Source organism: Rhipicephalus sanguineus, chromosome 8 (genome assembly GCF_013339695.2).
Source record: "Rhipicephalus sanguineus isolate Rsan-2018 chromosome 8, BIME_Rsan_1.4, whole genome shotgun sequence".
Taxonomy (NCBI): Eukaryota; Metazoa; Arthropoda; class Arachnida; order Ixodida; family Ixodidae; genus Rhipicephalus; species Rhipicephalus sanguineus.
In genome coordinates, this window is record NC_051183.1 from 46,000,274 (window position 1) to 46,025,791 (window position 25,518).

Here is a 25,518-nt window from a genome sequence, read left to right on the forward strand (position 1 = left end):
CCGACCGCGACTGAGTAGACGCCGTTAAACGAAGACATGAGAATGTCAGCTAGGTGTATACAAGCTCCTCCGATGGCTCCAGATTGCACAAGTAGTGCGAGCTGACCCATTTATTTATATGCAAAGAAGCTGCTAATTAGCGTACACCGCATGAAACGCTTGACAGGCACACCGGCGCTATGGCAGTCACGAGTTGAACTGGGGCCTTTTGAGAATCAACGAGTTCGTACCTGAGTTCGCCCGTCAATCAGTTTGACAGACGCCCGCGGTGAAGATCGGATCCGCCCACCGCGTTTGCTCTTGCCGAGGAGCAGCGCCCACGCCGCCACGCCAGCGAGCGGCACGATTCATCTATGAGCGTAATCGCACAAACTATGCACACACGCACGAAGAACTAAAGGTTGTAGGGTTATATCATCACGTGGCTACGATATCTCGCATTCAATTTCACCGTTCTCGCGACGTACAACTCACAGCCATGAAGCAAGCGCCCCTGGTGCATTCCGGCGAGAGATTTTACTATTTAGTTGTTTGTGGAGCCATTGTTTCTTCTAGTTTGTTACTGCAGAAAAATATTCAGTCGTCTAACGTAAGTGGCAGTAACGTGTCCATTTATTTACCTGTTACATTCGAGAGAAGCGAAACGAGCTGCACAAGAGTGCTGCGGGTGCGCCCGTGTTGCCTTCGAGAGTGGAAATTTCCATGTTGCACGTGAAACGAAATAACTTGCCCGAAAGACGACAAACGGCCACGAACAGGCCTGTGGGATGCGCGATGTTCAGTTGGAAAACGATAGCGCGACAGTCACGCTGACGTCCCTGCATTGTTGAAATGCTGACTGCGTGGCAGCGCTGACGCGTTCGCACGCGGTGTTCCTTTGAACACCACCGCAAATGCCGCATATGCGTTTGCTACGCCGTGCTCGTTCTAGCAGCCGTTTTTATCAACCATGATATGCCGCACTTTGTCTTCTTATCATGACCGCCATAGTGCGAGCTCGGAGCAAACTCGTGTTCCCGAGAAGCTCCGGCCATCCTGCATAGCAAAACTTGTATCTTATTTAGAAGCAATAGTAGTGAAGCTAAAACTTTGGGCTTCCTTAGCGAGCCATCTGTTCGATGGAGAAAACGAAATGAATAAAACCGAAAAAGTTAGGGAAAGCACAGGGCGCATTATTTGCTGTTTTTAGCTGCAGTGTTGTAGTTATGAGATATATTGAACTTAATTAAATTTGAAGAAAAGCACCCTTTCCATCGGTGGTGCTTGAACCCACAATCTTCAAAGGTTGGAAATTCGCCTCCCCCCCCCCTTAGCAGTACAACCTCAGAATGTATTTTGGTTCCTTCTAGTTAGCAATTATGAATTATGCAGTGTGCTGAGCAAACTACGAAATATTGAGCAACATGACTGCTTAGAAAAGGAGTGAGTGATAAACTTTCAAAATTCCGCATTTATTTTGAAGAGACCCCCAGCAGATTGCGTTCAAATCGTTGAAATTTGTTAACAGTGAGGTTCTACTGAAATCTCTTGGTCTCAGCGAAGCAATACTTTGTTTATACTCTGCGAAGAAGCGCTATCGGTTGGCTTCTCTGGAGGCGACACAATGAGAGCATAGCGAGAGCTTGCTTTTACAGCTTGACGGCAATAGATACCTAATTTTTAAAATTTTTTGAGGCAGGTGGGTAAAGGAGAGTCTAAAAATTGTTACGGCCAGCCTCTAATTAAGACGGCAACGTGAGGCGATCGACAGGTACAAAAGAAGAAAATGGGAGGAGGGGAGCATTGTCATGCTGTTGTAAACATGGTAGTTGGATGGCGCCATTGCACCTTCCTGTGCAATCCGCCTGCAATACAAGAAGCTCTTAGAATCACCGTTCGGTGATTTCTTTGTGTAGGCGCAGAGCATGGCGTGACCGATCAGCGCCCGTTTTTTATTTTTATTCTCTATTTATTTATTCACCTCCAAATTCACAAGAGCCGAAGTTACCGAGTACAGGCGACATCACAGCAACATATTCTCTCACGGCGATTGATTCACTCATATTGTGCATCATATTACACCATCTGAAACCGCTGCAATATGGTTGCACCAGCCCATGCTATGTGGCGGTCAATCTGGCACGCCTTCTGCTGCAATGCAAAATAGGCATCCCAGCACTGCAAGCAGCAGCAACAATGCAGACAGATGTTAGTGGAAGCGGTACTGAGCTTATGTGTCTTAAGCAAATCCTGCAGAAAGAAAATAAGCAAATGATACCAAAATGAGATTTCGAGACAGGTTAGCGGTGAGTCCAACGGAGATGTGTGTAAAACTTCACTTCTACTGGTGAGGATTCAAGCAGTAATGTGTATGAAAACGTCATTTTTCATTGATTTTATTTTTGCGAGAACCCCTTACTGAAGCGTGTGAGGATGGGATCAACAAGTCGGACATGACGTTCAAGCGCCAACTAGTCACTCTGTCCCGGCGGGTGATCCAGGCGAGAAGGTTCCAGGAAAAAAATGATTTTGTCACCTTCACTACCGAGTCACTCCTCAATAAACATTTTCTCTCTCTGTCTCAATAGTGAGGACTCATTATCCAAGCCGGCTGGACAATACATACAAAAACAGAATATAAATTGAAATAAAAAAATCACAGCATATCCACAGAGTGAATGATGATGAGTGGGCGAAGCTGCGGAGGTTCATCGGTAAACCGTGAATCTTCCGTGAATTCTGCCCAGTACATCATCACCGACGGGAGATCGGGCGCGTTTATACTAAAGGTTTGATGAGTTATGACGACTTGCAGCGCACTGTAAATTTTCATGTACGCTGTGAATTTTCATTGTTTAGAAAACCATTGCTTAGAAAACATCTGGCGTCTTTCGTTAAGCAGCTGGCGTCTTTTCGCTTTGCTTTAGAAACATCTGGCGTTCTTTCGTTTTGCTTTTACAAAACATCTGGCGTCTTTTGTTGGTTTATTTCATCAATCAACGGCGTTTTGAACAAAATTTTTATGTTTAATCACGCACAGGAGAAATCTCACCAGGCACTACCTTGGAGGTAAAGAATGGCTGCTAATGGGAATGAGAGACAGAAGAAGTCGGCTTTTAGCTAACGCTGCGAATTTTTTATTGTTCAACAACGCACAGGAAAAATCTCCCACCGGCACCAACCTTGCAGGTGAAAGCGTAAGACTGGTTACATACTACGCTACGAGGGACGAACGGGTGCCGCTATAAGGAGCTTCGCCCCTAAAATTTAGGAGCAGTTGCAGTCTCTGTACAATACTCTATTTCAATGAGCAACAAACATACGGTACATCATGTTACATACGGTACATACGGTCATAGGGTACATCATGTTGCACCATATGAAACCGTGGTTATACGGGTGCACCAGTCCATGCTGCTATGCCGCGGACAATCTGGCACACCTGCTGCTGCACTGCAAAAGACGCATCGCAGCGCAACAAGCAGCAGCAACAGATGGAGGCAGATGTTAGTGGAAGCGGTACTGAGTTTATATGTCTTAAACCAATCCTGCGGACAGAAAATGAGCAAATGTTACCAAAAGGAGATTTCGAGACAGATTAGGGGTGGGTCACAAAGATATGTGTGTAAAAATTCACTTCTACTGGTGAGGATTCCAGCAGTAATGTATATGAAAACGGCATTTTTTTATTGATTTTCTTTTTGCGAGAACCTCCTCACTCAAGCGTGTGAGGATGCTATCCCCATGTTGGACATGGAGGACTAGCGTCAACTAGTCGCACGGGACCAGCTGGCGATTCAGGCGAAAGGGTTCCAGGAAAAAAATGATCTTCTCACCTTCAATACCTAGCCACTCCCCAATAAAGGTTTCTATCTCTCTCTCTCTCAATACTGAGGACTCGTGGTCCAAGCCGGCTGGGCAATACATACAAAAACAGAACAGAAATTGAAATAAAAATTAAGGAGCAGTAGCAGTGTGTGTACAATATTGTCATTGCAATAAGAAACACACATACAAAAACAGAAACCATGTATAAGTATTGTATTGTTATCGTCCAGAGTCATAACCAACTTAAATACGACAATTTAATTCATCCCTACTGAAAGCGTTCCGTATGCCAGTACCATAATTCCATATGTTTCGTACGGAATACATATGCTTTCCGTATATTTTCCATATATTTCCGTACATTTCCGTAAGAATCATACGGAAACATACGGAATTATGGTACTGACTTACGGAACGTTTTCAGTAGGGATATGTGTCGTCCTTTCATAAAATAAATACTTCATGGGGTCAGTGCATAAAAATATTGCGTTAGTGGTTTGTGTTGGTGAACTTGGAAATGCCTGCTAGTCAAAGGTGATAGATATGGTATCGAATCCGAAGTTATCTAGCTTAAATTTGTGCCATCGTATTTCTAACAGTAGTACTTCATTATTTCTATCAAATTGGAATTGTACGACCCAGAAAATCTATGCGTACTCTTGTCTTGGCCCTACAAAATTAGTATAGCGATGTTGTTTCATATTAGTGGAAGCGGTACTGAGCTGTCGTGCTACAAAACAAAGCCCGAAGAAAGAAATTGAGAAAATGTTACTAAAAGGGGATTTCCAGACAAATTAGCGGTGGGTCACGTGGAGATGTGTGCGAAAATTCACTTCTGCTGGTGAGGACTCCAAAAGCAATGTATATGAAAACGGCAGTTTTAAATTTATTTTCCTTTTGCGAGAAACGGGAAGCTTGATAAATTTACTCGTGTTTAGTACCATTCCTCACTATTTGCACCAATCCTTTATATTGCTCAGCTTGATTATGAGGGTATTATAAACACCATGAGTCGGAGTAAACAAATAAATGAATAAAAATAAAACACAGTTGTCAGAGATTAATCCAACTTCTATACCCTCGCTAACTACATCAACCATATCACTGATAATTGAGGTAGTCCTTGGGACTAAGAATGCCAATGCCTGCGTAATACCGTCTTAAGAGGCGACGCCCAAGGAGCTGTCGTATTGGAGGCCTCTCACGTAAGCTGTTGCAACGGCTTGCTGCTTACTTCCTCGTTCCGCCCATGCAATGCTTTCTTCCTCTTCCTTTCTAGCAGCTGGCGTCCCTTACACGGCGCTCTTTTACAAGATCTCTCCCAACAGCATTCTTTCGGCCAAGATCTCCAAAGTATAATTTCCAGGTAGGTATATGTAGTTGCAATTTTCTAACGAAAGGTGGTTGCCCATGTGGCAAAGTCCACCAATACGCCGTCTCGCTAATCAAATTCTGTTTATGGCAATCCAAAAATAATAGGATTTAAATTTGCAATGTGATAATTTTCTACAATATTCATTTATTTAAGATTTAATTGCTGCCTATCAACTGAATATATGAAGTCCCATCGCTACTTGCCCTAATTATGTTTCAGCCATACGATCTCGATTGTATGCTAATTGAGGTTTTGCTGTTTATTTTCCTCTATTCTGCTGCGTAGATTATGTTGCCGATTGAGTTATGACCCCTCAAATATTTAATTTCAACATATCTCACATTTTTCTACCTTTGAATTGGTATGCCTACAGCAATTACCTTAGAAAACGTTGTGTGGCTAACGCCTGGGCTTCCTTGAAAACGTTCATTTGCGGAAAACAGTTTCTTGAAGGATCGCCATCACGAATAAGCACGAACTTGGAATAACTAGAGCAGAGGAGCCAGCGTCGTGCAATCGGTTCATGACAGTGTATGATGTTTTGACAGCACAGTATGTTCTTTTGCGAGACGCATTTAACATTACCATTAAATATTGTTTCGATGATGTTCACGAAACTGTAAAATAAGTCATTGTCCATAATCGTTAGGAATAGTGTCGCAGCGGAATAACTTAACCCAGTCAGTGCAGCAAAATAAATACTTCCTTGTATCAGTGAGCGAGCGAACGGACTAGTGAGGTGGCTTATATAGTAGAGTATATGCCATCACGTTAATTCCATTAGGAAAGCAAACATCGGCGCATGAGACGAACGTTTCCTGAAGTACCAACGCGTTTCAACGAAGGCCAACTGGATTGAGGTTTGTTGTAGCAGTATTCGAATTGAGCAACAAATGCTCTAAAAACCACAAACAAACACTCACAAAAACACAGCCACACACCCACACACCCACACACACACACACACACACAGACACACATATATATATATATATATACATATATATATATATATATATATATATATATATATATATATATATATATATATATATATATATATATATATATATACACAAAAGGCGCAGTCAATATAGCGAGAGGGGGGGCTTTCAATCTGTCGTAGGCTTATGCATGTTGGTAATCCGTTTTACCAACAAATAGTAAAACTATTTAATTCACTTTGGCCGGAAGCATCATTTACATGTTTCGACTTGGCAGGAAACATCGGTGGCTGAGATACGCGTGTGAAATGTACAAAAGTAGGGGCAAGGTGCAATATCTCAGAAGAAAATTTTGGAGCTATCATGAGAGTATTCGTTACAAGTCCTGCCTCGGAAAGAATAAGAACAGACTCGTGTTGGACATTCTAGGCATGTTATAAAACGGCATCTAATTAGTAGTGTTCATGGTATTTATCAGGGATCTCAAACACGCGTCCCGAGGCCCGCACATGACTACCTTTGTCCAACATATCTTTTTTTATTTTCCTAAGTATCTTCATGAGCTACAAAGACGTCACTGGTCTAAAGCATTGTTTTCGTGAGATACCCCATTTGGTCACCATGAGTTGAAACATAAATGTGAAAGAAAAACTATATTTCAGAATCGGCACCCACATTTTAGTCATCTTAGAGATCGGTATCGACATAACTCTCCTTCAGGAATGGCCCGTTTATGAGATATAAAAAAGGGTTTCTTTCAAATGGCAAGGTTTGCTCACAATATGTTCCAACCCCCCCCCCCTCCCCCTGCCGTCCCCCTTCGCTTCTACCTTCTTCAGTGCCCCGGCCCCTGCGGGACTACATTGTGGGACTGCGGGCCTTACCGCTTAGGTGAGTTTGTGACCCCTGGTATGTATGTATAGTAGCACCAAAGCACCTAACATTGTTCCGCTATTGTTTCATAGAGGGTATGAGCCAGCAGGGCCCCACGAGCGCCTCTAAGCCCAGGTTTTTTGTGTAACTCATCTGCTTTGGCAATTTATCAGGGACGCCGGGTTTCGCTTTTTCTGTCCTTTGAAATCCTCTTTATTTGGGCGATGTGCGGCTTCGAATTTCCGCCCTGTATGCCCCATTTGATCAATCATGCTATTTGTATGCACGTTAGCACTGACAGCGGAGGAACCGTCAGCGATACGCCCATCAAGTTTTGCGCAAACAGCAAAATTTCTGCGCATACAGAGACACCCGAGTATCTGTGACCCAGCCGCGTGTGGTTGCACGTAACGATGACGTGCAGCGTTGCAAGGAGGTTATGAGGAGAGGGCAGGTCCGAATGTCCGGCAGCAGTTGGCTCCTTTCAAAGCAGCGACCGCCCCGTGTCCTCCTTTCCCTTTCTTACCGTGAGGGTGGTGGATGCTTCGCTTACTCAATGTTACTCAGTCGGCAGGAGGCCGTCGAAGCGGCTGCATCTCGAATTGGCAGCGAGGACCGCCACCCGCGATAATCTGCCATAATCTGGGCTTCACGACTGGCTCACCGCGTAGGTCAAGAGAACGCGAGGTGAGCTAATCATTGACTATACAGGTTGTATGAAATGGTCCCAGAACGCTATAAAAATAGCGAGTTCGAACTGCGTGTACGCGGAACATTATGAGGAGTGTTTTGGTTAGCGTGCGAAGTTAAGTTTTTGATTTTATGGTTGCTGCACAATGCACTGGAATGCAATTGTCTGCCGTGCGCGGTGTATTTCAATGCGTTTCGAAGGTCGCCATTGCGAGGAATTTCCGCAAGCTGTGAGAGTGTGGCTTTGCAGATCGGTGTATATATGTTCAAATGGACTTGTTGGAAAGTTCATGCTGTTTCTGTGCGAGCTTACGTGTGATTGATCTGCGCTATATTAACTGATTATGCGACCTGATGATTGCTTGTTACGTGAGCAGTACCTTTTTGCCAGTTAATATTACCAGATTTTAGCCACATGTTACGGTATCCTTGTTATGGAGTGATGATTTTGTGCTTGCGTGCGTGTAGTGTGTGTGTGTGTGCGTGCGTGCGTGTGCTGTGTGTGTGTGTGTGTGTGTGTGTGTGTGTGTGTGTGTGTGTGTGTGTGTGTGTGTGTGTGTGTGTGTGTGTGTGTGTGTGTGTGTGTGTGTGTGTGTGTGTGTGTGTGTGTGTGTGTGTGTGTGTGTGTGTGTGTGTGTGTGTGTGTGTGTGTGTGTGTGGACTGGTAAAGCGCGCAGAGTTACTGTACTTCAGGCATTTATTGCTGCAGTCAAAATAAATTAAGAACACCAAAACGCGTAAACACTAACCTTGATGTCAGGGCCATAATCAAAATAAATTCGCGCTTTTCGCGCTCGCTGTTATACATTAGGATTGTGCTAAAACAAACGTATTCAAACGTAGGAAAGCACGTCCCGACACATCTCAGGCTAATAACACAAATACATCCTGCCCTATTCGTTTTCGTTGTCTTTCTCTTGTCTCTCCTTCACGCGCTAGTCACTTCGTATTTATTATGAACGCGTACCGCCTGATGGATTACATTCGTCACCTTCTCTGCACTAGAGTCCTAGCTAGAAGGCGAAGAGGCATCAACGCTGAAATCACGAAGGATAAAAAGCTTCCACTGTATAGCAGCCTCGCCAGCTAAAACACGCTTACGGCTTTTGGTGCGTAGTTCTGGAATAACTTCCAGGCGGAATGTACCAGGGCCAAGGGCACTTACCACCCGACGTGCCGCGGCACTGGCACTGCACCACAGCTCTGGTGCCCGCAAGAGTTACGCGGGGTGTGACTGCGCGCGACAGTGCCACCGGCTGGAGCAGGCTGCGCTGCCCTGCCAACTTTTAAAAAGGACCAGCACACTCCAAGGCCGCGCCGGCCCCAGAGCCACTGCATGTGCTGTTTTGCCTGTAGCCGCCATAAACGTGCCTCCTGAGCGGGCATTATCCACCACCTCAGAAGAGGTGATGGATACATGTTGCACAACTCCAGCGTCACAGACACCGAGGGAACGGCGTAGCTCATTGGAGCGCGAAAAAAAAGTGAAAGCTCGCATTACGGGGCCTGGAAATAGGTCTCTAACCTAAGGCATTACTTTTTGACCATATAGCAGCAGTTGACGTTAAGATAGACACAACAATTTTGAATTCGAATGTTAGAGGACTTCATGGAGAGCTTGATGATATTTAAGGACTTATCAACGAACGTTCACCAAAGGTGCTGTGCGCGAAAAAAAGAACTCATTTAAAAAGCCAAACACAGCAGATTTATGCGCCATTACGGCATTCTTGGAAAGGACTGCGATGACGCTTTCGCGTGATCTGGTGGTTTGCGATTATATTAGATAAACATACGGCATTTCTATTCTCGGCTTCACTTGGAATAAGAAACAGCCTCCGTATTTTAGCCTCGCGAACAAGACGTATTCATCCGTTGATCTTAGCATTGTGTCTCGCCCATTTACTTAATTTTAACTGTGAAATGGTTAAAAACCCTTGTGGAGCGACCACTTCCCAATACTACTGCGAAGGCCAATAGAACACGAATCTCGACCACATGCTCCCCGTTGGGAGGTTGACACAGCAGATTGGGAGAAGTTTCGAAGTCTTGTAATTATCTCGTGGGGGGAGATGTCATCCTCGGGAAGAGACGGTACTGCTCAGTATTTTACCGGTTTTAGAATTGATGCCGTCTGGAAACGCATCTCTGAAGCTAGCGCTGCGGCATACATGCGTTGTGTGCCTTGGCGGTGCAACCAGCGCCTTAAAGCTCGCAAAAGGCCGATCAACGCATGGGTATCTTGCGCGATACACCACTGCAGAAAGTCTTATTATTGTTAAACAGGTAAAATCACAAAGCTGCAGAACGCGCCGAGAAGCTTGAAGACAGAGTTTGCAGAACTTTTTAATCGGTATCGACTCTTACACACCCGAGGCGAAGTATAGAACAAGGTGAACAAGGTAAAAGGGCGAGAAAGGCAATCCCTTCTCTTGGTAAACAAAGAGTGCGGCACCTTGGAAGACCAAGCGAACTTCCTGGGTGCTCTCTTCAATTTGCTGCAACGAATCCTTCCCCCGATTTGACCGTGTGGTACTGGAAAAGTTGAATCGCCTACTCACCGAAACAAAAAAAAAAATCAAAGTATATCCACGGGGTGAATGATGATGAGTGGGGCGAAGCTCCGGAGAGAATGATCGGTAAAACGTCAAACTCTTCCGTGAAATTCGCCCAGTACATCATATAAAGAGTGTGAAACACCGTGTATATATTAAACATCAAACTTTTATTGTACTATTGGTTTACGTGGTCCCTTCATTATCACCGCTTTGTGATCCGTGAAATGCAGGGAAAGTGTCCGCTCCCGAGCGAAAGAGCAAGCGCGCCAAGAGCGAGCACCTTGTCTGGCTCCATCCGGCGTCGAGCGAAAGAGAAAGCGCGCCAAGAGCGAGCGCTTTGTCTGCCTCCATCCGGCGTCTCCTAGCGAAAGAGAAAGCGCGCCAAGAGCGAGCGCCTGGTCTGCCTCCATCCGGCAACTCCAAGCGAAAGAGAAAGCTCGCCAAGAGCGAGCGCCTTTTACGATCGCAGGCATCCAATGACATGCGCTATTCGCATTATACAAGCGCCATCTGTCATCTTTAAACTGCAACTCTAAGAAATACATGAAACGCCATCCAGTGAGAAATTCATTAAACTAGAGCTGGCTACGTACATACTACTAATGCAGAGAAGGGAACGACCCACACCCTAAGGAGCTTCGCCCCTAAAAACCTACATTATCTGTACCCTAAAATATGGTTTTCAGGCGAGATCCCTATTTAATGGAAAGAAGCTACTGCAATTCATATTTTGAATAAGTATCACAGTATCGTCGTGAGGGCGCAGCAATAAATGCGATAGCAAGAAATTGGAATGTCACACGATGACCAAGAAGCAGCTCGATACTTGCAGCGCGCCGCTAAAGCACAGAGGACGCCCGAAAGGAACGCACAGGCATGCACATGGCAAGCGCGAACTAACAACTGTCGCGGATGTTACGTCTTTGTGCGTGAGCAACGCGCTGCAAGTGTCGACAATAGAGAGTTTCAGAATTGAGGCCCCAAAAAGCTTGGGGACCAAGGATCGTGCGAGCCGCCAGGGCGCATGCGTAGAATCCAAGGCACTCTTGGGCTCTTGTGCTCGCGTTGCCCGAAGACCCGAAAATAGAAAACTAGCGTGAATCGCCTAGACGTCTTGGATCATCACGAGACTATGCAGACGCCTTGCGGGCCACGACGCTGTATGGCCCACGTATCGCATAATTTTCATCACATGTGGCGCCCCATGCGTTTGTGATAACGCAGCTTGCGCTTGACCCAGTTCTCAAACTCTGCTGATCTTCCGAAAGCAAAAGCAGGCTACCCAATGCAGCTTGGTGACCCAGTGTCTTGGGTCCCCATTTCTCAAACTCTAATGCAGAATCAGATGCTCTTAGACATTTCTTTTTATTTTGAACTGCGCCCCGTGGAGTGACCCTCTGCGTTTCCTGCCACACGAGGGCGTCTGATGATGGTGTGCCTTGTGTGCCCAGTGTTCTTTGTTTTGCTGCAAGTATCGAGCTGCTTCTCGTTCGTCGTGTGACATATCAATTTCTTGCTATCACATTCATTGTATTGCCCTCGCGGCGAAACTGTGACTTTTTTAGATGCGAAGCAGCTTTTTCTCGGGGCTGTGCTCGTCCATTGGCGACCGTCTGCTCTCTACCACCTAGCATAGGCATTTGTAGCATATTGAACGCGCGCTCGCGCCAAGGAGAAGTGTTCTTCCTCTTGTTCTTCGACCGCCTTGATGATGATACGTGCACAGCACTTTAGGGGCCCGGACTGCCGTAGGCTGTCCAAGCTTGGCGTAACACGAGCAAAACCATGTGTGCTGGCACGCGCTAACGTGTTCGCGCCTGTGGAAGGCGCTAGGTAAGACGCTGTGGCCTCTCTCCCTCACACTCTCTCAGCTATCACGTAATGGCGTCAGAGAACGCGATTCTGCAGACGCGCAATCAACCCGCGTGGAGTGCTCCAACAAGAATTCGGTACGAGTAACAGTAACGGCAACTACAGTGAAATGCTGGCGTGCTCCACTTGCAAAGACGCGTTAACATCGGGTAAGGTGCCCAGGATGAACGGAACTTTAAGTCGACCCATGCACTGTTTCGCATCCCCACATGGTTGCCTTTAGTGGGAGATGGTGTCATTTTTTTTTCTTCCACATCACGAGTGGTACAGAAAAGGGCGACGTTGTCATGCGCGTCTCAAGGGCAGTTTTCACATTAGAGAGTTTGAGAATTGGGGATCCAAGACGCTGGGCCCCCAAGCTGCTTTGGGCAGCCTGCTCTTGCGTTCGGATGATCAGCAGAGTTTAGGAATCGGGCAAACGCAGGCTGCGTTGGGTCAAGCGCACGGAGCGCCACGCGTGACAAAATTTAAAATCATGCGAGACGCGAGCCATACTGCGCCATGGCCCGCGCTGCGTTTGTGTCTTCTCGCTGGTGACCCAAGACGCCTTGGGGCCCCATGCTATTTTTAGGGGCGTAGCTCCTCTTAGTCTAACCTTGTCCCATGTCAGGCGTAACCGGCAGTATCTCCCGAACAGTATAATAGATGGCGCTGTATCATAGAAGTACATACAAACTGCAGTTGACTGATGATACTCTAGATGGCGCTGTACACAATCTGTGTTGTTCCAATAGAAGTGTGTACAATAGTGCGCTTGTGTGAATCGCCACTAGATGGCGGTGGAAGTGCCGCTACTCTCCGATCGGCTGCTGCGCGGGCTGTGCCTGGGTTGCGGGAAACGAGCGCCTCTCTCAGTCTCCTGGATCGTCGCCGTACGTGTCGGATCGTTGGTGGGGCATGGACGAAGCGGAGCGGCGGGCGCGGAGGGCCGCGGCTGCTCGTGCTCGTCGCCAGGATCCCGCGGTGCGAGACCGAGAAGCGGCGGCGAAGCGAGCGCGGCGCCTGGCAGACCTTGATGGTGCTCGTGCGCGGGAAGCGGCGCCAGCGGTCTCACATTCAAGGAGCCGACGCGCGGTTCCAGCGGGAATTTCTCGCAGCGGCGGCGAAGCGAGCGCGGCGCCTGGCAGACCTTGATGGTGCTCGTGCGCGGGAAGCGGCGCCAGCGGTCTCACATTCAAGGAGCCGACGTGCGGTTCGAGCGGGAATTTCTCGCTCATTCGTTTGGCCACAGTTGCGACGTGTGTGATCGACTTTGGTTCAATAATAACCTCACCGCGGTGTTTCACACTCCTTATATGATGTCTGGGCGAATTGCACGGAAGAGGTTCACGGTTTACCGATGATTTCATCCGGAGCTTCGCCCGACTCATCATCATTCAACCCGTGAATATGCTGTGATTTATGAATTTTTGTGTCTCGGGTCAACGCGAGCGCAAGAGCCCAAGAGTGGCTTGGGTTCTGCGCATGCGCCCTGGCGGTTCGCAAGCTTCTTGGGTCCTCAAGCTCCTTGGGGCCCCAGTTCTCAAACTCTCTATTGAAAGAAAATTAGGAGCGTTGCGTCTGCAAGTGTCAACAAGGGAGAATCAGACGCTCCTACATATTTCTTTTCCTTTTAAATTGCGGCGCGTGGAGTGACTCCCTGCGTGTCTTACCACGCGGGGGCATCTCATCTAAGGCGTGCCCGGTGTTCTTTGGTTTTAGGGGCGAAGCTCCTTAAAGCGGCACCCGTTCGTCCCCGTCGTAGTGTGTAACCAGTATTAACGCTAGTACCAGATCTTGACCTCCAAGGTGGTGCCGGTGGGAGATTTCTCCTGTGCGTTGTTGAACAATACAAAATTCGCAGCGTGCGCGTTAACTAAAAGCCGACTTCTTCTGTCTCTCGTTCCCCAGTAGCAGCCATTGGCATGTTTCTGTAGGAAGCGTTAGTAGAAGTGTAAGTGTTAGCTAAAAGCTGACTTCTTCTGTCTCCCATTCCCCATTAGCAGCCATTGTTTACCTCCAAGGTAGTGCCTGGTGAGATTTCTCCTGTGCGTGATTAAACAATAAAAATTCACAGCGTACATGTAAAATTAAAGTGAGCTGCAAGTCGCCATGACTCTCATCGACCCTTTAGTATAAACCGGCCCGATCTCACGTCGTTGATGATGTACTGGGCGCGAAGCTGCGCGACGCCACGGCCAAGATCCTGCCGTACGAGAGCTTCGCCCCATTCATCATCATTCACCCCGTGGATATGCTGTGGAATTTTTTAAAGACAATAGTCTTTCTTGGGGAACTTAAACGCAGAAATTTTGGTCTGTCTTTCTGTTTGTCGGCACGTCACTCGTTTCAGCCACCCGGCCAAAGTTGAACCACTTGCCCAAGGGCCAGCCACCTTGAACGGATGAGTAGGTTCATACTTGTGTACATTGTTGATCAAAAAGCAAACATTACGCATATCTGAGGCGCAACATCACAAGGTAAGTATTAGGTGCTGTGTTCATTTATTAGAAAATACATAGATACATAATTCTAGAGACCCTAGTTTCTTAAGCTGCGCTGAAAATGCGACTGCGCTGACACTTGTCTTCCTCCGTGCCCTCTGCACGAGCTCATTGTTGTGTTTCGGTTTCGGTTCCGTATTGCACTGTATGAATGCCATGAGGCGCCGCTCTGGCATTCCTGTTTTATCCAGGCGACGTGTAAATAAAAGAGTGTGTGGAGAGTACTCGTTGAGTGCGGACGTTTCTTCTGCTTCGGCGCTTCGCGCCAACCCGCGTGTTCGGGCTGGCTGGCGTCCCCGCCGGCCGCGTTGGTAACCGCCGGTCTTCGCCTGCTGCTGCGCCGGGACTACCAGCCCGCAACACAGCACTCATGTTTCCCGACGTATTGCCAGATAGCGTCCTTATCTGACGCAGCGCTTATTCTATCGTCTTTAGACGACATTTGCAGCGAAGCACGGAGATACGCGGGCTATTTTTTTCTCCATCCAGATTCCGAGTGGCTACAGAAAAGGGCCACTTTGTCGTGCGCGTCTGAAGGGCAGATTTCAAATTGAAAGAAAATTAGGAGCGTTGCGTGATAGAAAACATGCTCAAGCTCCTCCGAGATTTGCTTACCACCAGCGGTAAATGGTGTATATAAATAGCTCGCCGTTATTTCGCCGGCGCATGCATAGGGCATGGTGGAGTTGTCTCATGCAACAGGCTGGGGAGCGAGGGGTCGATGGTTCGAATCCCCATTCGGGTGATTCGGAATTTTTTTAATGCGAAGCATTTCTTAGCGAACTTCGGCGACTTTGAGCGTATCTATCTATCTATCTATCTATCTATCTATCTATCTATCTATCTATCTATCTATCTAGCCGCCTACGACTTTGTGCACTCCTGGCCGTTTCGTTAATCGGATGTGTACCAAAAATGGTATGGAATAACATGATCGTAATACGAACATGAATGACAGGTTATAACATGAAAATCATGACATGCATGTAATGAACAGCATGGTTTACATTCCATGGCCTTGGGACTCTTGCGGCGATTCCGTTGATTTATACATGCCAAAATTGGTATGGTGTGATAAGATTTCTTGACGAACATAACCACCGGTCCTAACTTGCAAATCATGAAATGCAGGTCATGTGCAGCATGATATACATGACATGGTCTCGGGGCGCTCGCGGCCGTTTAAACGAATGGATATATTGGAAAACTGGTATGACGAGACATTGCTCTATGGCGAACATAACTGACACGTGGTAACATGAAAATTATGATATGCATGTCATGTACGAGATGATTTGCATGCCACGCTCATGGCACACTCGCGGCCGTTTCGCTAGATATATATGCACCAAAATTGGTATTCCGCGATGTTACTGCATGAAGGACATGAATAACATGGTAGCATGAAAACCGTGACATGCACGTCATGTATGTCATGATTTACGTGCCACGCTTATGGTGAATTCAAGGCTGTTTCGCTAGCTTCATATACACCAAAATTGGTATTGCGTGACGCGACTGCATGACGAACGTAAACGAAACGTGGTAACATGAAAATCATGACATGCAAGTCATGTACGACATGGTTTGCTCATGGTGCATTCGTGGCCGTTTTGATAGCTTGATATATATCAAAATTGGTATTGCGCGACGCGACTGTATGACGAACGTAAATGAGAGGTGCTAACATGAAAATCAAGACATGCAAGTCATGTACGACATGGTTTGCTCATGGTGCATTCGCGGCAGTTTCGCTAGCTTCTCATATACCAAAATTGGTATTGCGCGACGCGACTGCATGACGAACGTAAATGAGATCTGGTAACATGAAAATCATGACATGCAAGTCATGTACGACATGAACTGCTCATGGTGCGCTCGCGGCCGTTTCGCTAGATTTATATGCACTAAAATTGGCACTGAGTGATGTTACTGTATGAAGAACATGAATAAATGTTGGTAAAATGAAAACCGTGACATGCATGTCATGTATGTTATGATTTACATGCCACGCTCATGGTGCATTCGCGGCCGTTTTGTTAGATTGATATACACCAAAATTGGTATTGCGCGACGCGACTGTATGACGAACGTAAACGAGAGGTGGTAAGATGAAAATCATGACATGCATGTCATGTATGTCATGATTTGCATGCTACGCTCATGGCGCATTCGCGGCCGTTTCGCTAGCTTGATATGCACTAAAATTGGTATTGCGCGACGCGATTGTATGACAAACATAAATGACAGGTCATAACTTGAAAATCATGATAAGCATATCATTTAGCGCGTGATTTACATGCCATACTCATTGTCCGATCGCGGCCGTTTCGCTAGCTTGATATGCACCAAAATTTGTATTGCGCGACGCGTCTGTATTACGTGACGCGACGCGAATATAAGTGACAGGTGGTAAAATCAAAAGCATGATAGGTATGTCATGTATGTCATGATTTACATGCCGTACTCAAGTTGCATTCGCTCCCATTTCTCTCGTTTGATATACAACAAAACTGGTATTGCGCGATGTGACTGTATGACCAACATAAATGACAGGTCCTAACATGCGAATCATGTTATGCATGTCATTTCCGGTATGATTTACATGACACTGTCATGGTGCGCTTCCTGCCGTTTTGGTAACTGGATATATACCAAAACTGGTATTGCATGACACGAGTGCGTGAAGAATATAAAAGACAGGTCATGCATTGTACATACCAGAATATACGTCTCATTAGCATGGCATATACCAGATTGTGGAGGCATGCGTGCATGGCAAACATGCGATATATTGTGAACTGGATGCCATGGCATGAATGATTTCATTCGACTCAAAGTCAAACAAAAAGATGTATGCAGCTCTTTGCTGGCTGATTCGCATTACATCGATTCCCAGAGTGCGTGGGATCTGCCGGATTTTTTCTTCTGCTTTATTTTTCTTTGTGCCTTTTTATATATATACATACATAATATATCCGGGGCATGACGTCAACGGCAAAATTCAGCCGAGAGGGTCCATATAATTGCTATCGATATAAAAGGGCAAAGATCCCTCCTCCCTCATAGAAGCAACTAGATTAGACTTCATAATCGTCCAGTTTCTCTGTTTCAGGCCTTGCGCAACTTTGTGGAAGCTTCGGCATTTTGAACTGTAGTGTAGTGATTATTTGACCCAATTTGAAAGAAATTACACTACAAGAAAAATCACTCTTTCCGTCGGTGGGAACCTCAACCCAGTCTTCGAATTGCGCATCCGATGCTCAACCAATACATAAGCTACGACGGATGACCCTCTCACTTCAACATCATGGGGTATTTAGGTGAGCTTAGTCCCAATATCTGGGAAACATAGGCAGCGCCACACCCAGTTAGCGCAGCGAGTGTGGAACACACTTTTTTGCCAGAGGACGTAACATGGCACGCGATTTCGCACGAAGAGGCAGCTGACCCATAAAAACTCGCATGCTGCCAAAGGCGCAAAATCTGCAGCGCGAAGCCCTCACTGTGAAATTTTCTACAAAAAGAGTATCCCACACTGTTGCGTTAAAACTGAATACGAAATGCACTTAATTCTTATCACATAGAGTGAATATTGAAGCAGCATTCTTGTGCAGTTACGATGTTCTATGCAGTTTTCGAGGAATTATATTAAACGGTTCATTCTTCCCTGTGTTGTATTTAATGTATGAAGGTGCCGTTTATGTGCTGTGGATGATACGTTTATGGAATGAAGAAGCTGTTTTCTGTTAAACAATAGTGCTAAAATATTGATAACCATATTATACTCTATAGATGTTGAAGGTTAAAAACATTTTGCGTTTTTCCATAGGGAAATCCTGAAGAACCGCTCGAAACTCAATAATACGAACCACTAGTAACACCACGCTCGCCGTATTAGTCAGCCACGAAGCGGCAGAAGCTACAGACTTTTCATTTTCTCTTTTGTTTATCTTACTGACTATTTCCAATGTTGACAGGTTTCTAAATTGATGTAGAGATAATATTCGACCTCAACGTTTCATTTCTAACTTAAAAACGGCCGCGAGTGCGTCATGAGCGTGGCATGTAAATTATGTCGTGCATGACACGCGTGTCATGATTTTCATGTTACCACCTCTAATTTACGTTCGTCATACAGTCGCGTCTCGCAATACCAATTTTCGTGTATATCAAGCAAGCGAAACGGCCACGAATGCACCATGAGCGTGGCATGTAAATCATGACATGCATGTCATGGTTTTCATGTTACCACCTGTTATTCATGTTCTTGATACAGTCACATCGCGCAATACTAATTGTGGTGTATATCAACCTAGCGAAACGGCCGCGAGTGCGTCATGAGCGTGGCATGTAAATTATGTCGTGCATGACACGCGTGTCATGATTTTCATGTTACCCCCTCTAATTTACGTTCGTCATACAGTCGCGTCGCGCAATACCAATTTTGGTGTATATCAACCTAGCGAAACGGCCGCGAGTGCGTCATGAGCATGGCAGGTAAATCATGACATACATGACATGCATGTCATGGTTTTCATGTTACCACCTGTTATTCATGTTCTTCATACAGTCACATCGCGCAATACCAATTTTGGTGTATATCAAGCCAGCGAAACGACCGCGAATGCACCATGACCATTGCATGTTAATCATGACATACATGACATGCGTGTCATGGTTTTTATGTTACCACCTGTTCTTCATATTTTTCATACAGTCACATCGCGCAGTACCAATTTTGGTGTATATCAACCTAGCGAAACGGCCGCGAGTGCGTCATGAGCGTGGCATGTAAATCATGACGTGCATGACACGCGTGTCATCATTTTCATGTTACCACGTGTCAATTATGCTCGTCATGTCGAAATGTCTCGTCATACAAGTTTTCGTATATATCCATTCATTTAAACAGCCGCGAGCACCCGAGACCATGTCATGTAAATCATGCCGCACATGACATGCGTGTCATGATTTGCACGTTAGGACCTGTCATTATGTTCGCCATGAACTCTTGTCACATCATACCGGTTTTGGTAAATATGAAATTAACGGAATGGCCGCAAGAGCCCCAAGGCCGTGGAATGTAAATAATGCTGTTCATGACATGCATGTCATGATTTTCATGTTATGTCCTGTCATTTCTGTTCGTAATACGATCATATTATTCCATACCAATTTTGGTATACATCCGATTACGAAACGGCCAGGAGAGCACACAGTCGTAGGCGGCTACATAGATAGATAGATAGATAGATAGATAGATAGATAGATAGATAGATAGATAGATAGATAGATAGATAGATAGATAGATAGATAGATAGATAGATAGATAGATAGATAGATAGATAGATAGATAGATAGATAGATACGCTCAAACTCGCAGAAGTTCGCTAAGAAATGCTTCGCATTTAAAAGAAGGTAGTTTACAACTTTACTTATAAAGCGATAATTACCTGTCTCCCAGTTTTTGCAGGCCACGCATGGTGATTTCCATGATGGCTGGACAACCAGTGCAAATCTTGCGAGTCAAGGAAAACCACAGTGTCGAGTTCAACGAAAGTGAGCTCGAGCGCATTCTCTTGGCTGACAACGTGAAAGATCGGCCGGTCGTCGTGATATCTATTGCTGGGGCGTACCGACAAGGAAAGTCCTTTCTCCTAAGCTTCTTACTGCGGTACCTGAAGAACAATGGCCGATCCGACTGGATGGAAGACACAGATGCCCCACTCTGTGGCTTTCAATGGCGCCCGGGCGGCACACGCGGGACAACGGGCATTCTACTTTGGGACAAAGCGTTCTTGGTAAGACTGTTGCGCAGTAGCACTGCTGTGTAAGTAATTGCACCCATTTTTCCAGATGACCGACTCGAATGGTGAGGAGGTGGCGATTTTGCTGATGGACACCCAAGGGACCTTTGATTCCGAGTCAACCATGAAAGAGAGCGTCACGATATTCTCTCTCTCCATGATGACCAGCTCTGTGCAGATTTACAACGTCATGAACAACATCAAAGAGGACGATCTGCAGCACCTCCAATTCTTCGCTGATTACGGCAGGCTTGCGCAGAAGGTATTTTCAAGATCAACGTAACTTGATCTTCGCAACGGCTACAATTGACTACGTGTACCATTGCAGGAAAATGAAACGCGACCCTTTCAGAAGCTCTTGTTCCTGGTTCGAGACTGGAACTGGCCAGATGAATTTGAATTTGGCTCCCGTGGTGGCAAGTCGCTTATCGCAAGTCGTCTAGCGATAACAGAAAAACAAGCTACAGAGCAGAAGACGCTGCGGCAAAGCATCTTATCTTCCTTTTCGGACATCGACGGATTCCTGCTGCCCCACCCGGGGGAGAAGGTGCAATCTTTATCCAAGCATCGTGTGCTTCAGTAGTGCTAAATCAAGGCTAGCATTTTTTCATGATGTGCAGTGTCTGTCATTTCGCGTCTGTGATTGCTAATACTAAGTGCGCTATATACGTCCTGTTAGTTTTAGAAATATCGATTTAACTCTAAAACACCATATATTGCTCTGTGCAGCTAAGCATTCGTGCAGCTGAAATATGGACAACTGTTCTGCTATAAAACATAACATTTTTAAAAATCTTGAAACCGCCGCGGTGGCGCATTGGCTACGATTCTGTGATGCTCACTCGAATGTCACGGCTTCGATTCCGTCTGCGGCTTTTGCATTGCTATGGAAGCGACGTGCTGGACGCACGTGTACTGTCTGATGTCCGTGCACGGTAAAATACAGCAGATGGCGTAGCATAGGCGCAACATAGGAAAAAACACGAGAGAAGAGACACATCCACAAAGGGCGCTATCAAATGAAGGTTTAGGTTTGTGGAAATTTCGACCAGATGGTCGAGAGTTGCGAAACCCTCCAGTATCGCATGCCGCTTAATCATATTGTTAGTTTCCTACGTAATACCCTTATAATGTTCTTATTATTGAAATTATGTAGAATATTTTAATACGAAATTGGGTATAACCAGTTAACTAACAAATATTTCGGTATTAGAGCGATTCTCTTGGCAACGTTATTGCAGAGTGCATTTGAAAAGAATTGGACTCTATTGCAATGTAAGGTGTGATTAGCACATGACAGCCGAATGTGGTAGCGCAATTGTCCGCCGCCGCCACCGCCGGTGTCCGTTACAGCTATCGCGCATAATTAGAGAACAATAGAAGAGAAGGTTTGGGAGCCGGAACAAAAATTGGCTTTCTTCTTACACTTAGGCATTTTGCCACAGAGACAAACCAGTGCTTGAAACTGCTTTGTAGAAGGACTCCATGAAGGCTCGTGTAGGGCGTACAATCACGTCAACAAAGTCGATTTTGCGTTGCAGAATATTAAAATTACATGAGGCGTCACACCATGTAAACTGCGTAACGAGTGCGTGGTTTAAAGCTTTTCACCCATTACATGAAGTTCAGCATAATTCGTCGTCATCACCCGCCATAGCATAAGAGCAGATATGTAGTACGTATGCACTTTCCTGCTGATGCGTAATGCTGACATCGCTACATCGCAAAATGATGCCTAATGGCTCAGTGGTTGCTTCACTACCTCGCAGAATTTTAGTGATTGCCGACCACATCCACGACAAAACTCCTCAAGATGGGGGTTCACAATACCTGGGAAGAGTTAATTGAAGCGCAAGAGGTGAACCAACTGGAAAGACTAAAGCTTACAAAAACGGGACAAGCACTTCTAAGGAACCTTGGCTACACAGTCGAAAAAGAAGCACACCTGCCCCAGTCGATTCCCCATGAAATCAAGGATAAAATACATGTGTGTACAATACCTAGGAACATGCACCCGGAACATGATAAGGGACGAAGACAAGCACGAGCGCAATTGTTATAGCAGAGGCTAGCGAGCTATAACAACGAGAGCGTACGATACACGGATGCTGCAAAATACCGAGGAGTAAACCTATATGTAGCCAGCGTGGTGGATGAAACGGGTGGAGAGCTCGCTGCTGCTTCGACAAATGCAAATGATGTAACCACCGCGGAGGAACTGGGCATTGCATTAGCTCTCAGTACAAGTTCTTCGTCAGTAACCACCGTGACAGATTCACAAGAAGTGTGTCAAAGATTCCTAAAAGGAAGAATTAGCAAATCAGCCCTTCAAGTTCTCCTCCAGTGCGACTTCGAAGACGCAAGTATCCTCTGGACACCGGGGCATGAATCTAGCGGGGAAGCGAGCGGCGCATGCCGCAGCCCGAGAGCACACACACCGGGCTACCCCGCAGCGATAATCGGACTCCAGAAACGCAGAGGAGCGAATACCGAGGAAATATTCAGAAATACTCGCGCACTACAGGAAGCAACGACGCCACTATCCACCTGCTCACAAAAGGCTGACTAGAGAGCAAGCAGTGACTTGGAGAAGGCTCCAGGCAGGCACCTATCCACACGGTACACTACTCCACGCAATGCACCCCGGCAACTTCAGTAGGAACTGCAGATACTGCCTGGAGAGTGCTAACACCCTTTACCACATGGTATGGGGATGCCGAAACAACCCAAATATCCCGCCGATAGACGAACAGAGCATCCAAGAAAATGCGGAAGACCAGTGGGAGGCGTTGCTGACGTCACTAAACCCTGAGGACCAGCTCCGACTGGTGGACAGGGCTCTGGCATCAGCTGCAAGCCATGGCTACCTGGAATAAGGACGTCACCCACCTCTGGGCGAAGAGAACGCGCCTGGTCAGACAATAAAGTTTAATTCTCTCTCTACCTCGCAAAATGTTAGTGACCAGCATGAGTCGCCCTAAGATGGTTTACGACGGTCTCTATGAAGCCACTACTCCCGCTCAGAAAAGACTTTTACAAACTATTAACTCGTTCCTGCATGCTATTTTCTCGCTGGTGTACATTTGATTGCAACGACTGGTCCTGCAAATGTGTAGGTATCGATGTGTATCAACAGGTATCACTAAAGCCTTTTGGGAAGCATCTTCATTCGTTTACACCTCATACTGCCGCATCTCCATTATAGCTTTCTCAATACAGGGTTTTAAACGAACCAAAACACACACACTGAATTTTCTCTTGCTTGTAGGTGGTGCGCAAACCGTCGTTCGATGGTCGTCTTGCAGACATCAATGAAGAGTTCCGGGAGAAGCTCCTTGAGCTAGTTCCTTCCATCCTTGCACCGGAAAATCTGTTGGTCAAGCGCATTAATGGTAAAAAGTTATCGTGCGAGCACCTAATGACCTTGTTCAGGGTAAGCAGGCTTATTGTTCATGCACCATCTGCATTACTAATGACACCTACTCTTCCAGACTTATGTGGAAGTCTTTAAACGAAGGGAGTTGCCGGTGCCGGCGTCCATGCTTCTGGTGAGTAACCGCAGATACTACTGCGAACGTTCTTTTAATGTGCTGTGCTCCTCCAGGCGACTGCAAACGCTACCAATGTGGCTGCCATGGACAAAGCAAGAAAGCATTACAGGTCTGAAATGAAAAATGTAAGCGAAAATGTCGAACAGAGTTGTACAAATGATTGAAGCACACCTGGTTTTGAACTGTGCAGATGCCTCGAAGAAGTCTGGTCAAACTGTATGAGTTTCACCGTGAGAAGCTGACAGAGGCAAAGAAAGTGTTCAATGACTTCCCAAAGTTGGGTGGCGGCGCGATGTCAAGGGCATACATGGATGTTCTCATAAAGGCAAGGTCTAATACTTATTTCATTTATATTCATAAAACCAGGTTGTCTGAAGCCAGAAGCAACCATACTGCTTCAACAATCCACGATAAGCCACGACCACAAATACTGCACAACTACAACTACTAATAATGATGCATTTCTTCAAATATTTTATTGCGAAAGCAATTATATGGACAGTCTCGGCTGGTTTTTGCCGTTGCCGTCGTCATGCTGCGTATATGTATAATTATGTATATATAGATCAATATCCCAAAGAAAAATAAATCAGAAAAATGCTTCCGAAGCGCGGAATCGAACCAGCGACCTCTCAATTCGCAGCGCGGTGTGCTAAGCACTACTCCACAAAGCGTAGATCCCATAGGTAGCTAACGGCGAGCGTTATATACACACCCTTTAGGGTTTGCAGTCCTCCGAGACGGAGGCGCTTATAAGCGTTTCTTCATTACCAGTGAGATGGCGCTAGGAGCGCGACGGTCGCACTTAAAGGCGTCGGCCAGCACTCTCGCTTCTTCTTATATTTGCGCAGGAAGACATTGCCCTTCCGCTGTCTGCTCGCGCGGACGCTCGAACAAGATACCGCAGTGTTCATGATTCTCAGCAGATGGAGCTACGTGGTAGCTCTCACCGCGCGTCGCGTACGTGTAGCTAAAAGCATTTCAGATGTCGTGCACATAACGTACGTGTACTTTTCACGTTTGCGTACGAGAAGTCCCTACGTACGTGAGATTAAAACTGTCTAGTAGCTGCCGGGTAGTGATGGACGCACGGTAGTTGCAGCGCGTCCATCACGGGTCGCTTTCCTTGCTATCGCATTCATTGCATCGCCCTTGCGGCGAAACTGTGACTTTTTTTATGTCATCGGCATATCAAAGAAAATATGAATCACGAAAGAAATATCATTAACAAAAATAAAGTGCGAGTGGACCTAATACTGAACCTTGAGGGTACACGCTTGTTGTCTTGCCCAAGGAAGTTCTGCCTTTGCTATGCCATAACATGATCTATCAAGAAGTTGTCATGCAGGAGATTAACAAATGCGGGTCATCATCAGTATGTTGAAGGTTATGCATCAACAGTGAGCGGGTGAGTACGTTGAAAGCCTTGTTAATGTAACAGTAAATAGTGTCGCCGTGCACTTTGTCAAATACATGCGTGGACGTCTGCGTCATGAAACTAGACAGATTTGTGACACTAATAATACCACTGTAATCAGTTCGCCAGCACGCCTTC

At 46.1% G+C, this 25,518-nt stretch overlaps 2 protein-coding genes across 2 annotated transcripts in view; both read left to right on the forward strand.

The window, feature by feature from the left end:
• The window catches only part of LOC119401806 (atlastin-2), a 470,696-nt gene that overhangs the window by 316,944 nt on the left and 128,234 nt on the right, over positions 1 to 25,518 (forward strand). Inside the window, exons 2-3 of the mRNA XM_049418144.1 lie at positions 20,284 to 20,406; positions 20,462 to 20,626. Coding sequence (XP_049274101.1) covers positions 20,284 to 20,406; positions 20,462 to 20,626 — 288 coding nt within the window. The remainder of the gene's footprint in view (positions 1 to 20,283; positions 20,407 to 20,461; positions 20,627 to 25,518) is intronic.
• Positions 7,580 to 25,518, forward strand: part of LOC125759445 (atlastin-3-like) — a 186,606-nt gene continuing 168,667 nt past the window's right edge. The window contains exon 1 of the mRNA XM_049418222.1: positions 7,580 to 7,686. The gene's annotated coding sequence lies outside the window, so the exon portion shown is untranslated. The remainder of the gene's footprint in view (positions 7,687 to 25,518) is intronic.